The 14,969-nt window shown below is 48.9% G+C and overlaps 1 protein-coding gene across 18 annotated transcripts in view; it reads left to right on the top strand.

The window, feature by feature from the left end:
- XDH (xanthine dehydrogenase) overlaps positions 1 to 14,969 on the top strand; it is a 58,903-nt gene that overhangs the window by 18,092 nt on the left and 25,842 nt on the right. For 5 of the 18 annotated variants that reach the window (XR_011426509.1, XM_070236532.1, XM_070236536.1 and 2 more), the window contains 10 exons: positions 239 to 328; positions 1,465 to 1,606; positions 3,724 to 3,816; positions 4,416 to 4,567; positions 5,827 to 5,920; positions 7,253 to 7,362; positions 9,518 to 9,702; positions 11,170 to 11,344; positions 12,769 to 12,852; positions 14,321 to 14,490. Coding sequence is in view for 15 of the 18 variants with exons in the window: in XM_070236532.1 (XP_070092633.1) it covers positions 239 to 328; positions 1,465 to 1,606; positions 3,724 to 3,816; positions 4,416 to 4,567; positions 5,827 to 5,920; positions 7,253 to 7,362; positions 9,518 to 9,702; positions 11,170 to 11,344; positions 12,769 to 12,852; positions 14,321 to 14,490 (1,295 nt within the window). In the remaining 3 variants the exon portion in view is untranslated. The remainder of the gene's footprint in view (positions 1 to 238; positions 329 to 1,464; positions 1,607 to 3,723; positions 3,817 to 4,415; positions 4,568 to 5,826; positions 5,921 to 7,252; positions 7,363 to 9,517; positions 9,703 to 11,169; positions 11,345 to 12,768; positions 12,853 to 14,320; positions 14,491 to 14,969) is intronic. The other 13 variants (XR_011426510.1, XM_070236533.1, XM_070236542.1 and 10 more) reach the window with 3 other exon arrangements.

The raw sequence follows: 14,969 nt of genomic DNA on the forward strand, positions 1-14,969 counted from the left end.
TGGCGGTGGTGGCTGGAAGAGGAAATGGCTATGCCCAGACTATGAGGGCAGTGAATGTGCATGTTTAGCCCTGGGTCCTTTCACAAGACTTCCTTGTTCCTGCCTTCCAGGAGCTGCCTGCCCCTCTGCCAGCCTGCTGAAGGCTGCAAACGAGCTCTGTTGGACAAAGGGCTGGGCTGGTCCTATAGGGCACCTTAAAGGAGGGGATACTCTACCACCCATCTGTTCCCTTTTCCAGCAGGTCACCCTCTCGCCATCTTTATTCAACCCAGAGGAGTTCATGCCCCTGGATCCCACCCAGGAGCCCATCTTCCCCCCAGAGTTGCTGGTAGGTGATGCCTCAGGGAGAGGCCCAAACAAGTCTCTGTGCCATGACCCATTTTATTTCAGACTCCTGGGATCTCTGTGTCCTCCTTGTCCTTTAGGTTTCAGCCTGCTTTTCCTTCCTTGCTCTGACACCCAGAGGTCAAGTCTCTCTGCCACACACTCCCCCGGGACCCACACTTCTCTCCTTCTCCCACGTGTCACTCGAGAAAAAGGAGTCAATCTCTCTGCCACATCATGTACAGGAACAGATGCTCCAGAAGTATCTGCTAACTTCCTGGGTAAATCTAATGTATAAGCCCCCAAACAACCCACTCTGCTCTCTGTAAGCAGTCCATCTATTTAAAAAATGAACAAATTGAAAAAGAATGCTGTATCCAAAGACACAATCCATGGCTTGCAGCTCTGTCTTAAGGATGCCTCACACACCCACTTTCTCACCTTGATGATTCTGCCCCTTCACCTCAACGTTCATGGTGAAGGAAGAATCGAGTTTCACAAATGCAGATTTCTCAGGGGGTATTGAGCACATGAAACTGCCTTATGAGTTCAGTGGGCCAGAGAGAAGGGCTTTGCAGCAGGCAGCTGGAATATCTTTCTCCAGGTTGTGAAAACTGAAAAAAATAAAATGTGATTTGGGGTTTTCTCTGCCAGTCCTGTGTCACCCCACATACACTAGAACCAGCCCCCCATTGCCTTCACTTCTGACATCCCTTTCTTCACGACCTCTATCCCCTCCTATACCTTGTCCACTGTACCCCCTGGGGACAGTGGGGGCAGGGCAAGGAACCTGGGCTTTTGGTCAGGACAGTTCAAGTCACCTTGTGGCGGGTGACCTTCCACAGGTCCCATAACCTTGATCCTCAGGTGCCTTCACCTGTAGAAGATGGGGCTGACAATGCCTCCTTCACCAGGGTCTCCTAAAGACCAAGAGAGAGAATGTATGTGAGAGCCGCAATGCAGTTCCTGCCTCAACATGTAGTAGTTCCCCTCACTTCTGCCCTGACATGTGTTTTCATTCTGAATTCAGTATTAAACAAGTGGGAAAACAGTTGACCCCACTGTGGACTTAAGGCAATTTATCAGGGGAATGGCAGTGGGAAGGAGGAGACAGTGGGGTAAGAAAACTACGTCTTGCAGAGACTGAAAGACGCTCCTCAGAAGCAGCTGCGTTTTGAAGGGGAGCGTGTGACCTGGATCCAGGCCTCAACCCTGAAGGAGCTGCTGGACCTCAAAGCACAGCATCCCGAGGCCAAGCTGGTGGTGGGGAACACGGAGATTGGTAAGGGCTCAGGGCCGGCTCTGAGGACCGCCTGAGGGCCTGGGGACCCACCGAGGAACATGGACACTTGAATTCCTATGAAGACCCCTAGCTTTGGAGTCACACAGCCCGGTTTAACCCCTTGCTGGCCGCGTGAAGTCAGAAAATTTACTTCTTCTCTGCCCTCGCTTTCCCATTTCACATATGGGAGTAACAGTACCTCCTCAAGGGTTGTTCTGAGTATTAACTGAGATCTTTGCTGACTGTTCTCCATAAATGTTTTCAGAGAGCCAGCTGTGTGCCAGGTGTTCTGGGAGGGGCTGGGGTGCCTAGGTCAGTTGGACATAATTCCTTCCCTGGAGTGTCTCCCAGTCAGAGGTAGGAGGGAGCAATGGAGGCAAAGTGTCTAAGCTGCTGCCTGATGGACACTAGGGGTTCCATAAAGGTCACTCTCTTGCCCCCCACTTTTCCTGGGGACGATGTGGTAAGGCAAAGGAGAGGAGATGTCCAAGCGTGACCGTGTTTGTATTGCCTATGACTGTGGCCACCAGTCTTGTTGAGACATGAGGCCCATGATATGTGAACAGGCCCAGGAGACTTGAGACCTGGCTGAGCCCGTTTCCACTGTGCTGGGTCCCAAGCCCATTGAGGACCCAAGGTGAGGATTGTGGCACAGCGGAGGTCTGCCTTAAAGGACCTCTGGTTTGGGGGGACTAGACATGCTTTTAAGCAGCCAGTTCAGCTTGTAGGAGACTCCTGGCTCTGGTTCTGGAAGGAGCCCCTGGGCTCTGTTGGATCTGCAGAGCTGGCCCTGCCCTGTGAGCACAGGTGCGGTAGAGTCCCCAGCTGCAGCAATGTGACACATGGGTTGGCAGGGTGGCCTGTGAGACGGGCTCAGGTGACGTGATCATGATGGCCCGAGTAGCCATGGCCTGAGGTCACAAGAGTGAAGGTAGAGAATGACTGGCTGGAAGAATCTTTGCGGTCCTTTGATACATGACGTGTTCCTTGCCATAAGTCACACCCCGTCCTGGACCCACTTAGATTCCAACAGAAAGAAATTCACAAAAACTTTATAAACTTCAAGTTAGAAATAATTTCTTAATCTCACTCCATCTGCTCCACCCGCTCCTCCCTTGTACACACACCCCACCAGTGTAACCCCACAGCCAGGGCAGGGTGTTGGGGGCAGCCGGGCGGAGAGAGAACCTTACCCAGATGGGCCACTTTCTGTCTCCATCTGCATTCTATGTCCTGGGAGCTGATATTCAAACTGGCCAGACTCCTGGAACCCTCAGGAATTCCCAACAGCACATGGGAGGGTGGGGGATGCACAGACATTTCTTTTTAACCTTTCCCACCTATGGCCCTGTGGGCGGGGCTGGGGGAGGCGCTGTGGTCTGGGGGGACAGAGGCACGTCTGTCTGTTCATAGAACTGTCTAACTTCAGTGGCCGCAAAGGACAGAACCCAGGCCTGGACATGTGGTCCCCCAAAGCTGTGCACCTTGAGGAACCCAGACGCACGTGGGGACCGGGTGGCAGATTTGAAGTTTTCCCTCATTCACTTTTCCCTCTTGTCTGAATGTCGGACTTTCACGTTACCATTACTATCACACCCCACTCTAACAGTAGGTCCAGTAGTGCAATGTGCCCGTTCTTAGCTGTGTAATTTGGGCAAGAATCTTAACTTCCCTGTGCCTCAGTTTCCTCATCTGTAAACAGAGAAAATCACTGTCTCATAGGGCTGCTGTGAGCTTTAAATGAGTCAAAATGTGTAAAGTACTTAGAAGGGTTCCTGACCTATTTTAATACTTGGTGTTTTCTATTACTGTTACTAAACACCTGCAAACCCAACACACACACACAGATACACAGACACACACACACAGGAGTGAATTCAAGTTCATCTCATCTGAATTGGGACAGTTTTTTTGAGGGAGGGAAAGACACAGCTTCGGGGCTGACAGTGTGGAACCGCGCTTACCCCATCTCGTCCACGGCCTCCACATCCCCAGACGCCCACAGGCCGGTCACATTGTGACTATGGCGTCGTCCCACGCAGCGGTGGAAAGAATGCCGCAGGCTGCCCCGGGGATAAAGGACCGGCCTGCAACCTCAGGCTTCCATTTCTCTCCAGGCATCGAGATGAAGTTTAAGAACAGGCTGTTTCCTCTGATCGTGTGCCCAGCCTGGATCCCCGAGCTGAACTCAGTGGAGCACGGAGAGGAAGGTAAGGAGGTTCGTCTGAGCCCACAGAGGGGCTGGGACACTGGGAATCGCTCACCCGGAGGGGATGGCGGGTCCCCAGAAAGCCTCCCCTTTGGCTCTCGCTGCCACCTGCTGCTCCGGGAGCTGCCCTGTGCAGGGGAAGCGGCTCACCCCTTCACGGCCTGCCTCTGCTGAGCATCCGTGGTAGGGTGCCAGTGGCAAGGGCTGTGGGGTTTTTGGTAGTTGTTCTCTAACCTGGCTACACGTTACAATTGCTCATGGGGGTAAGGGTAGGTGGGGGCAGATCTTGGGTGCTTTTTTTAAAAATGCTGGGACTTAGCTCTTAGAGATCTGATTTTACTGAGTTGAAAGCCTCTACTTTAGGGAAAAGAGCACTCTGGTTGTAGGATCAAGAGACCTGGGGTTGAGTCCTGGCTCTTTTATTAGCTGTGTGGCCTTGGACAAATTAACCTCTCTGGACCTTAATGTTTTTATCGATATAAGGATGTGAGACCTGGTTCAGCCTCACTCAGGTTGCTGTAAAGCTTGATAGGAGCTGTGTGTGAAAGGGTTTTCTGAGCTGCGAAGGGAATCGCTGTTATTCTGAGCGTGTGTTCCCAGGTATCTCCTTTGGAGCCTCCTGCCCCCTGAGCTGTGTGGAAAAGACCCTGCTGGATGCAGTTGCCCAGCTTCCTACCTACAAAACAGAGGTGTTCAGAGGCGTCCTGGAGCAGCTGCGCTGGTTTGCTGGGAAGCAGGTCAAGTCTGTGGCCGTGAGTCTCTGTTCAGGGGCCCGTAACTCCCAGGGGGTCGGCCTTTCTCACAAGTCCCGGGGGCTAGACTGGCCTCTGCTGCAGACCCAGTGGGCCTCAAACTTTAATGCTTAGAACTGCCTAGGGTGCTTGTTGAAACTGTAGGTTCCTAGGCCCCACTCTCAGAGATTCTGACTCTGGGGCCAGGATGGTGCCCCACGGGTGCTTCTGATGACAGCGGTCTGCCGACCTCTCTGGGAAACGCTTGCTCTGTGGCTCAGTCTTTACCCCTGAGGTTGGAGACGTGAAGCCGCCTGCCCCTCTCTGCTTGCACTTGGCTGAGGCCCTAGGCAGGTGCATGAGAGATGAGTTAGGGAGAAGCCAAACTTCAGAAGGGGACTTCCTTCCAGTGTTTGGGGAGAGCCAGAGATGGACCCCCTGAGAGGAGGGAGGGGTCCACCTGGTGACTGTTCACAATCAGCCTGCAGACTAACCCCCACATTCCCAGTCTGCAGATGGTGCTCACACACCCGGTGCCAGTTGAGGCTCACGACAGTTGATGGCATTGGGAGGAAAGCCACCCCTTCAGTTGTATTTTTCACCATCTTTTACATTAAAATCAAAAACCAAATAAAGCAAAACAGCCTACTGCCCTTCTCTGCACCCCTCCCCAAGCACCTGCCACTTCCAGCTGTAGATGAGGAGACAGACTCAGAAAGCTCCCCTGCGCTCCCCAGCTCGGCTGGAACCCACTTCCGGGAAGGGTTCGTTTTCACTGTGCAACTGGTCTTCTTCCTCTTTTCTGATAGCGAGAACCCTGTGCTGATTCTCCTCCGTTCTTTGCCAAGTTGCCAGGAAGCTCAGGTCCACTTGGAGCAAATTGTTCATCCTTAAGTCTTCCTCCTCTTTTTCCTTGATCCTTATCTTCTATTTCTATTTTACTAACTCTCTATGGCCTCGGCGATAAAACACCTCAACCTTCTCAGAAAAAGGGTGAATGAGTTCAAACAAACAAACCAACAAATTTAAAAGAGTTTGCCCTGCTTTACCGAGAGGGGAGTTTCAGAGCTGGGACCCACGCCCAAGCATTCAGCTCTCGAGTTTTGCACGTTGTTCTGAATTCCCGAGTTCTCACGGTGCCAGTTTTGTGTCTACAGGGGCTGGAGGTCCCCAGGGCTTTCCTTCCATAGGTGTCACCCTCCTGCCCTGTGTTTGGGAGCCAGCTGGGTGAGCCAGGCTTTCCTGGCTGGGCTCTCACACACTCTCTCTGCTTGTCCTAGTCCGTTGGAGGGAACATCATAACTGCCAGCCCCATCTCCGACCTCAACCCTGTGTTCATGGCCAGCGGGGCCAAGCTGACCATGGTGTCTAGAGGTGAGCTGCCTCATGCAGAGGTCAGGAAAGAGGGTCGCGGGGGAGAAAAGTCTCTCAAGATAGGTCATGTTCTGAAGAAACAGAGCCCTAAGTTCAATGACCCAGCTGTCCTGAGGGTCCCTGGAGGCTGCAAGGGAGATGGACTCAGATTGGGGGCCAGGAGAGCTGGGCGATTGTTTATTAAGAATTCCCAACAGGCTCTGTCACCAGATGCCTTACCCAGTGTTGTGCTGGAGCCAGAATGCACCAGCTCACCACAGCTGATGGCTGGATTTCTTGGGAGTCTGTGGGTGTTTGTTAAAGGAGGCCATTATTAAAAATTAAATTATATAAACTTACAACAAGACAAATTACCTTAAAAATGAAGATAATAAATACTCACAATACTGTGATTATTCTACTTCATTTTGCTACATCTATGCTCTCGAGGTTATTTCCATCTATTGTATCTGTAGAGTGGATATGCAAGGCAATGGCGAGCTTCGGTGCCCCTTTCCTTGTTGGGGGGGGGTCCCCAAAACCTCCCCCAGGTTTGAAGACTTGCCAGGAGGACTGAAGGACTCAGCAGAGAGTTGTACTCGTGGCTACAACTTGTTACGGCGGGAAGGATACAAAGCAACCTCAGCAAAGGGAAAAGGTGCAGGGGGTATGGGGAAATCAGGCACCAGCTTCCAGAGTCTTCTCCCATTGGGGTCAGACAGGACATACTTATCTCCCCCAGCAACAAGCTGAGTTGTGACAACATATGTGAGATGCTGTCTACTGGGGAAGCCTGTTAGAGTCCAGTACCCAGGGCTTTATTGAGAGCTGGTCACACAGCTCTGCCTGGCACATAGCAAAAATCCAGACTCCCAGAAGGAAAGCAGGGGTTCAGTGTAAACAATCATGTTTGTACAAGCAGCAGAGGCCGAGTGAGTCATTCTTATTGGGCAATGGTGGGAACTCTCACAAGATCCAAGTTCCCGGAGGACAGCAAACGTCAACCTGGTAAGCAGGCCTTCAGAGGATAGCAGACCTGCTGTGTCAACTCTTTGCTACCCTCTTTCCAACTTCATAGTGATGTCACTCTTGTAGCCGGAAATTACTATGGTGGGAGTATTTATACCACAGAAATTAGCAAATACTAAGAATCAGGGCTTTTTTCACCCAAAGAATTGATTGTTAAACATATGCCAGACATCATTGCTCAAGGATGTCAGTTGGAGGACCTTGGCCCCGAGTGTGCCAGCCATCCCCTCTGACTGCGGGCATCAGAGACCAGGATGGAGAATCCACTGGCGGGCTGTCCTGTGCCCTCTCACACTGATCCCTCTTCCTCTTGCCTCTGTACAGGCACCAGGAGAACCATTCGCATGGACCACACCTTCTTCCCTGGCTACAGAAAGACCCTGCTGGGTCCGGAGGAGATTCTGCTTGCTATCGAGATCCCCTACAGCAGGGAGGTGAGGTGCTGTGCCGAGTCACTCCTCCTGCCAGGCTCCAGACAAGGAGACCAGAGTCTGCTCGGGACCACCCTCAGCAGCTCTCAACTTTAAGTTGGTGTTCTTGTCTCTGAACTTTGCCTTTAACCAACCATGTGTCTCCCTGGACAGTGAGAAGGGTCAGGGTAGGGGTGCACAGGGTGTGGACTATGAAACCAGACAGCTCGATGTGTGATCCTCAGTGGATCATTTCACTCTTCTGAGCCCTGATTTCCTCATCTGTAAAATGGGCACAATGTTACCTACTGGGCAGGTGGTTGTGAGGACTGTAAAGAAATAATTCGTAAGGTTCCTGGCAGATGTCTGGGAGGCAGTGGAGGTCACCAGCTGGTTTTACTACAAATTCCACGAGCACGTTGCTTGTCAAATATCCCTGCCCCAGGCCAGAGGAGACTGGGTTTCACACCGTGAAGCGTGGGGTTTGTGTGCTGAGTGGAGAAACTGCCTGTCAGTCAAATCCGCACGTGCTGACTTTGAGCTCGATGAGTTCAGTCACTGACCTTGCTCTGGGTTGTCTTGGGCGGATTTCTGCTCCCGAGCGGGTTTTCTGGCCTGTTTGGGCAGGTCTGGGCTCCTCTGGCTACTCGCTCTTCTTCCTTGGGGCCTGTGGTGGCTCTCCTGCTGAGTTTGTCTGTCTCCCTGCAGATCTTGATCGCACAGCTCCAGGCGCATTCCATGATGGGCCCTTTAGAAAGGTGACGTGTGAGAGGCCGGGAACCAGCTGTAAAGGGGGCTGTTAAGGCTTCATCACAGCCAGTGCTTCAGCGCGGGTACAAGGCGTGTTTAATGAGAATGCTAATTCAATTAGAGCAGTGATGTCCCAGAGGCGGTTTCTTAACGATTTCCTAGCTTGTCCTTACAGACCATTTTAAGCAGTGGTGGCCAGAGTTTTGCATTTCACAGATCTGAAAAAATGTTAAAGGCACTGTGTGGGGGAAGGAGGAGGAAACAGGCACAGCCCTCCCCAGTTTTGATTTTGCCAGGCAGGGACATTAACAACACAAAAATCATTTTATAAAGGAAGATTTTATGCCCAGAATTAGGAAGGCTTTCTCAAGAAGGAACAGTTGACAACCTGACACCGACGTTTCACGGCACCCCAGTGGACATGTCACTGTGGCCTCCTATGGTCCTGGAAGTGAGCAACTGGAACACCTGTTCCAGAACCAAGTTCAAACTCTGGGCTCATGGCCCCAGGGCCTTGTTTGTCATCCAGGAATCTGGACCAGCTTTGTCATCAGGAGGGGCCTCCATGGCTTCTTCAGAGAAAACCCTGGGGCCATTTTGGGGCCTCATCATTGGGCCTCATTGTTTTTTCTCCACTTAACCTTTCCTTAAACATCCCACCTTTGATATTAATCAGAATTTGTGGTGCCAGGGTGAGTCCAAACCTCAAGCAGAACGTGACACAGAAAGAAAGGGCGGTGTGTCAGATGGTTCTTACCTGGAAAGCCATGCACGCTCTCCACCTGTCCCCAAGGACAGAGCCTGGCTTGGACTCAGGGGGAAAATCATGTTCAGATCACAGAGGCAGCTGTTGTTTCATAGTGCGATTCCTTCTTTCAGGAAGATTTCTAACTGCAGCCAATAGACTGGTGGGAGAGACAAGTTAGAGAGAGCATCTGCAGAGGCCACAAGCTGATGGTGTGTTTCAAACACCCTTTGGCATCCTGTTGTATCTGCTTGAGAGGCAGTCAGGCCAACAGAGGTTTCAGCTCAGCCCCTGAGAGGCCAGGTGGGCTCTGATGCTGGCCCCAGGATGGGGAGACAAGGGGGCTGAGGCATCTCTGAGGAGACCTTGTGAAAGTGCCTTGCCTCCTCCCAGCTGTTTGTCTGGTTGAGAGCACCCAGTTCTCCTTTGTCCCTGCCCTTCAGCTTTCCTGACTAACAGGGAGAAATCCTGACCCTTTCCCAGCTCCTGGGAATGTGATCTGGAACTTCTCCCAAGAATGTGATTGTCAGTCATGCGTCAATCTTTGATTCCTACCACCAGCTCCTTGCTGATTTGCAGTGGTATTATCACCTCTCCTCACTGCATATCCCTGGGTTTTAGGCTCAAAATCTGCATTCCTTGCAAACTAAGGTGGGACACAGGTTCTATTCTGTTATTTTTCAGGGTGAGTTTTTCTCAGCATTCAAGCAGGCCTCCCGGCGAGAAGATGACATAGCCAAGGTGACCAGTGGCATGAGGGTCCTGTTCAAGCCAGGAACCACCCAGATAGAGGAGCTGGCCCTTTGCTATGGTGGAATGGCTGACAGAACCATCTCAGCCCTCAAGACCACTCGGAAGCAGCTGTCAAAGTAAGAGCCAACAGTAAAATGACACTGCTGCTACGAGTACATATTATTGCTGCTGTTACTACTAATGCTATCCCTGCTGCTGCTGCTACCACTACTATGACTGCTAGTAGTATTACTATTGCTGCTACTACTATTGCCATGGTTACTACTACTGCTGTGATTACTGCTGATACTAGCAGTATTATTACTAATAGCATTGCTGCTGCTATACTACTATTACCATTGATACTACTACACTACTATTAATACTATTACTACTACCACTGCAGCTACAACTACTATTACTACTGCTACTACTGGTGATGTTTCTTCTATTATAATTACTACCAGTAGTGCTACTAGTATTATTACTTCTACTGTTATTGCTACTTTTCTTACTACCATCACTAATGTTATTATCACTCCTGCTTTTCCTGCTACTATCGCTACTATGACTAGTATTCTTACTTTGGCTACTGCTACTATTACTGTTGCTACTATTATCACTGTCTCTTCTACTACTAATGCTATTATTACTGCTACTACTATTGGTGCTGATACTCTAGGTATTACTACTAATAGCGTTACTGCTGCTATTCTCATTGCCATTACTGCTACTGTGATTGCTACTACAACCATTACTATTGCTACTAGTACTTCTGTTGCCACTATTACTACTAATAGTATCACTGGGGCTACTGCTACTAATTCTGCTACTACTAGTAGTACTATGGGTGTTGTTGCTATTACTCTTACTACCACTGCTTCTTCTACTACTACTATTACTTCTGCTTCTACTAATACTGTTGCTATTTCTTCCACTACTACTACTCTTCCTACATCTGCCACTGCTACTATTACTGCTATTAATATTGCTGCTGCTACTACTACTATTACTATTGCTACTAGCACTAGTACCATTGCTACGCTATTACTATGACTACTACTATTCCTATGGCCATTCTATGGCAGCAGTTGTACCAAGCACTTCACTGGCACTATCCTATGTGATCCTTACAATAACCACGTGGATAGATTAAAACTTAACTTTGGCATTTGGCTCCTTGGTTCCAATTCCTGGCTCCAACACTCACCAGATGGGGAATATAAGTCAAGTTACTTAATCTTTTCATGCCTTATTTTTCTTATCAGTAAAATGAATATAAAAACTTTGCCCTCAACACTATTTAATTTCAATTAAAAGTAATGCTTCATATAAAGCACTTACGATGTTGCCTAGTGCATTGAAGAGACAAGATATTTAACTATTATTATTTTTGTGGGTTTTTAAATTGTATCTATTTGTAAAGATGAGGAAGCTGTGGCTCAAGGAGGTCAAGTAACTTGCCTAAAGTCACATAGCTATAAGTATCTGAGCCAGGTTTTGAACCAAGATTCATATGGCTCTGAGGCCCTGTGCGTACCACTCCACACAAGTGATTCTGAGGGCTGGATAGGAGCGCCGTCTCATGACCTGTTCTCTGGTAGGTTCTGGAATGAGGAGCTGCTGCAGGACGTGTGTGCAGGCCTGGCGGAGGAGCTGCAACTGGCCCCTGACGCCCCTGGTGGCATGATAGAGTTCCGGCGCACCCTCACCCTCAGCTTCTTCTTCAAGTTCTACCTGACGGTGCTTCAGAAGCTGGGCAAAGTGGACTCGGAAGATGTGAGTGAGGGGCCTGGGCAAGGAGCAGACTCTCTGCAGCACTTTCGTTTGGGGATTTGGGAAGCTGGTCTGGGCAAGAGAGTGCTGTGGACCAGGTGGTAAACTTGCTCCTCTCCTCTGGACATCAAAGGGCAGAGGAGCAGGGACCAGGGACACAACCCAGGGAGTCACACAGAGATGGGAGCCAACTAGGTGGCTGAGAAGCAGAGCACTGGGCTAGGAGTCAGACATGGATTTTTGTCTTGGCTGTGTCATTACCTCATGTGAAAATTTGAATAGGCCACAGCTCTCTTTAAGTCTCAGCTGTAAAATCTGTAAAAGGCTCAGCCACCTGGTAGACCAGATGATCCTTCCAGCAGTATAGCTGATACAACTGTGGCTTTGTAGTGAGGATGGGAATGTAGAGTGTGGAATGAGAATGCTACAGTCAGGGGGAATGTGGACACTGCAAAGATGTATGTTCAGGAGAGGTTGCTGGTTGAGGTGGAGCTCAGCTCCTGAGATTGGTTCATTTATTTCGCACCTTTTACATGGTAAGATTGCACTAGGCACTAGGGGCCAGGCTAGAGTGGGTGAGAACAGGATTGATAAAGGTCAGCCTAGTGTGACACTGATGAGATGGAGTGTGGGGGAACACAAAGGAGAGAAGGCTTCACAGATATAAGGACAGCAGGGTGAAATCCTTCTTTAAAAACATTGGTAATACCTATTTTTTTCAGATTATAAGAGTAAAAAATTTGTTTGGAAAACGAAAAGTACAGAAGTGTATAAAGATAAAATTAAAAATACCCTCAGATTCTAGAGAAAACCATGGCTAATATTTTTGCTTATTCCTCTGATCTTTTTCTTTCATTTATCTGTCCATCTGTCATTCTGTTTGTCTGTTCCATCTCTTCCTCTCTGTCTGTTTGTTCTTCCATCCATCTATTTATCTATCTATCATCTTCCTATGTTTTGATCTGGATGTATTATTTTCTACACAGATTTGGGATCATGCTGCATATAGAGTTTTAGGTGTCCCTAGATTTCATTGAGATTATATTGTGAACATTTCCCGTAGCATTAAATATTTCCCACAGAATTGAGGAGGAGAAGGAAGACATTTCCAGGAAGGCTGGGGGAGAAAGTTATTCCCAACAGAGAGAGCAGCATGCATAAATGCAGAAAGAAGGGAAACTGTTGGGCATTGGGGGGAAGCACCAACCATTGATTATGCAGGGTGCAGGGGTGGTGGGAGAGAAGAGGCTGTTATGAAATACTGAGCTCTCAGAGCCCACACTCGGGTGTTGAGAGAGATCCAGGCCGTACTGAGTGTAAAATGAGGAGATGAGGGGAACAGTTGTTACTTTTACCACTTGGGACAGCCAAGGATGGGATCAATGGTAGAAATACTCATGATCACCTCTGTTTTCTTGCCTCCACAGCAGTGTGGTAAACTGGATCCCACCTGTGCCAGCGCCACCTTACTCTTTCAGAAAGACCCTCCGGCCAATGTCCAGCTCTTCCAAGTGAGTACAGTGGGTGTTCACCTAATATCAGGAGCCCTTGCAGGCCACATCAGATGATGCTGACTGGTGGTGAATTACCTAGTTGAATTGTATGTAGGTGCTTAAAGCTCCTTGCTGTTGTGCATAAATATCCAGTGAAGAAAATGGGAATCATATTAATGTCAATGAAGCCATTTCCCTTCTCGCTCACCTAAATTTCTATCTTGGGATTACTCTTATCTTCACCTGCTCCTTGAAGAAAAATAATTTTTTTCCATTTTGTCTTTTCTGGTGCCTCTATGGGTCTAATGCACAAGGCCAGGAGTTCTCTTGAGCATGTAAACAAAACAAAACAAAACAAAAAAACAACTTTCTATCAACAGCAACTTTTTGAGAGACACTAGGCAAAACATCAGCTTTTCCTGTAAACATTTTGGATTTTGTGGGCCTCACAGTATCTGTTGCAACTCCTCAATGCTGTCATGGTAGCACAAAAGCAACCAGAGGCAATACATAAATGAATGTGTGTGGCTATGTATCAATAAAACTTTATTTATAAAAATAGGCAGTGGGCCAGATTTGGCCCATGGGCCACAGTTTGTGGACCCCTGAACTAGAACGTAATGGTCCAAATAGTGAACTCTGGGCCTGACTGCCAGGACTTGAATCCAAACTGCATTTCATAACTGTGTAACCTCGGACAAGTGACTTCTCTCTGTGTCTCTCGGTTGAGTTAATTACGCCCACCTGCAAATGTGGATGATGATGGGCCCTGTTTCATAGGATGGTTTTAAATGTGGTAGTAAAACTAAATATCTTAGACAGTTCCTGGCATATAGCAAACATTCAATAAATATTAGCCGTTTTTATTATTACTTTGAAGAACACATAAAACAGAATTTTATTATAAAATGAATACATTTTAGAACGTGTTGGAGAACATAGAAAAGTATAAGAAGAAAATAAAAATCACCCAAAATCCCACCTCCAAGAGAAAGTCATTATTATATTCTTTTTACTTCTTTCCATTTTTTCCTATGCATATATGGACATGTATGTACTGTATTTATAATATGTATTTTCCCACAGAATTTGGAATCTTTATAGACACACTCACAACATTTTGTGTCCTATTTTTATACTTAACATGAGCATTCTTTCCTTCTAATTAAAATTCTTCAAAAGTATTTTCTCAGTAGTTGCATACTATTCCATTGTATGAGCATAGCATAATTTATTTACCCAACTCCCGATGAATGGACATTGGAATTCCTCCTTTTTCTTGGTGTTACTGTATGTAGTGATACTATGACCACCTTCTCAATGGCTTCTCATCTGCCTTTCTGTTTCCTTCACCCCGTGCCCTCCTGCCTCCTCCAGTCCCACTCCTCAGGTCTGCTTTGGCCTGAAGCTCTCCATGGTTTCCCTGGGCCTGTCGAGGAACTGTGTCCTCTGCAGCTCAGCCTGACTGGTGACCGTGTTGTTCCAGGAGGTGCCCAAGGGTCAGTCTGAGGAGGACATGGTGGGCCGGCCCCTGCCCCACCTGGGCGCATCCATGCAGGCCTGCGGGGAGGCCGTGTATTGTGACGACATCCCTCGCTATCAGAATGAGCTGTCCCTCCGACTGGTCACCAGCACCCGGGCCCACGCCAAGATCAAGTGAGTATAGTAAATACACCCAGGAGGAGGGCGCTGGGAGCACCCTGCCGTGCACTGGAGATGCCGACATAACGTGGCCCCTCCAGGGTCTCTGGGCCTAGAGAGGAACAGGGGGATCATCTTAAAGCCAGTCTGGAGAGGAGCAGGAGAGGTTCGGGGCTCAGGGGTGCCTGGGATGGGGGAGGGGATGACGACGCGGACGTAGGCAGGGGCTGGTTGGGAAAGTGCTGAACAGGGAGACTACACTTGGCCCTGGGCAAGCAATGGGAGCTGCTGAAGACCTTCAACAGGACCAGGTTAGATCTGCGCTTTGGATACTGGGCTAAACTTCAAGGCAAAATTTCAGGAGAACTTGAGTCAGCGCTGAAAGTAAGAACGTGGGCTCAGAGTCTGACACACCTCAGATTAAATCCCTGTCCCAGGGCTTAGCAGCTGTGACCTGACCTGTGCGCTTCAGCTCTCAGTTTCCCCATATGTAA

The sequence above is a fragment of the Equus caballus genome, chromosome 15, assembly GCF_041296265.1.
Source record: "Equus caballus isolate H_3958 breed thoroughbred chromosome 15, TB-T2T, whole genome shotgun sequence".
Lineage (NCBI taxonomy): Eukaryota > Metazoa > Chordata > Mammalia > Perissodactyla > Equidae > Equus > Equus caballus.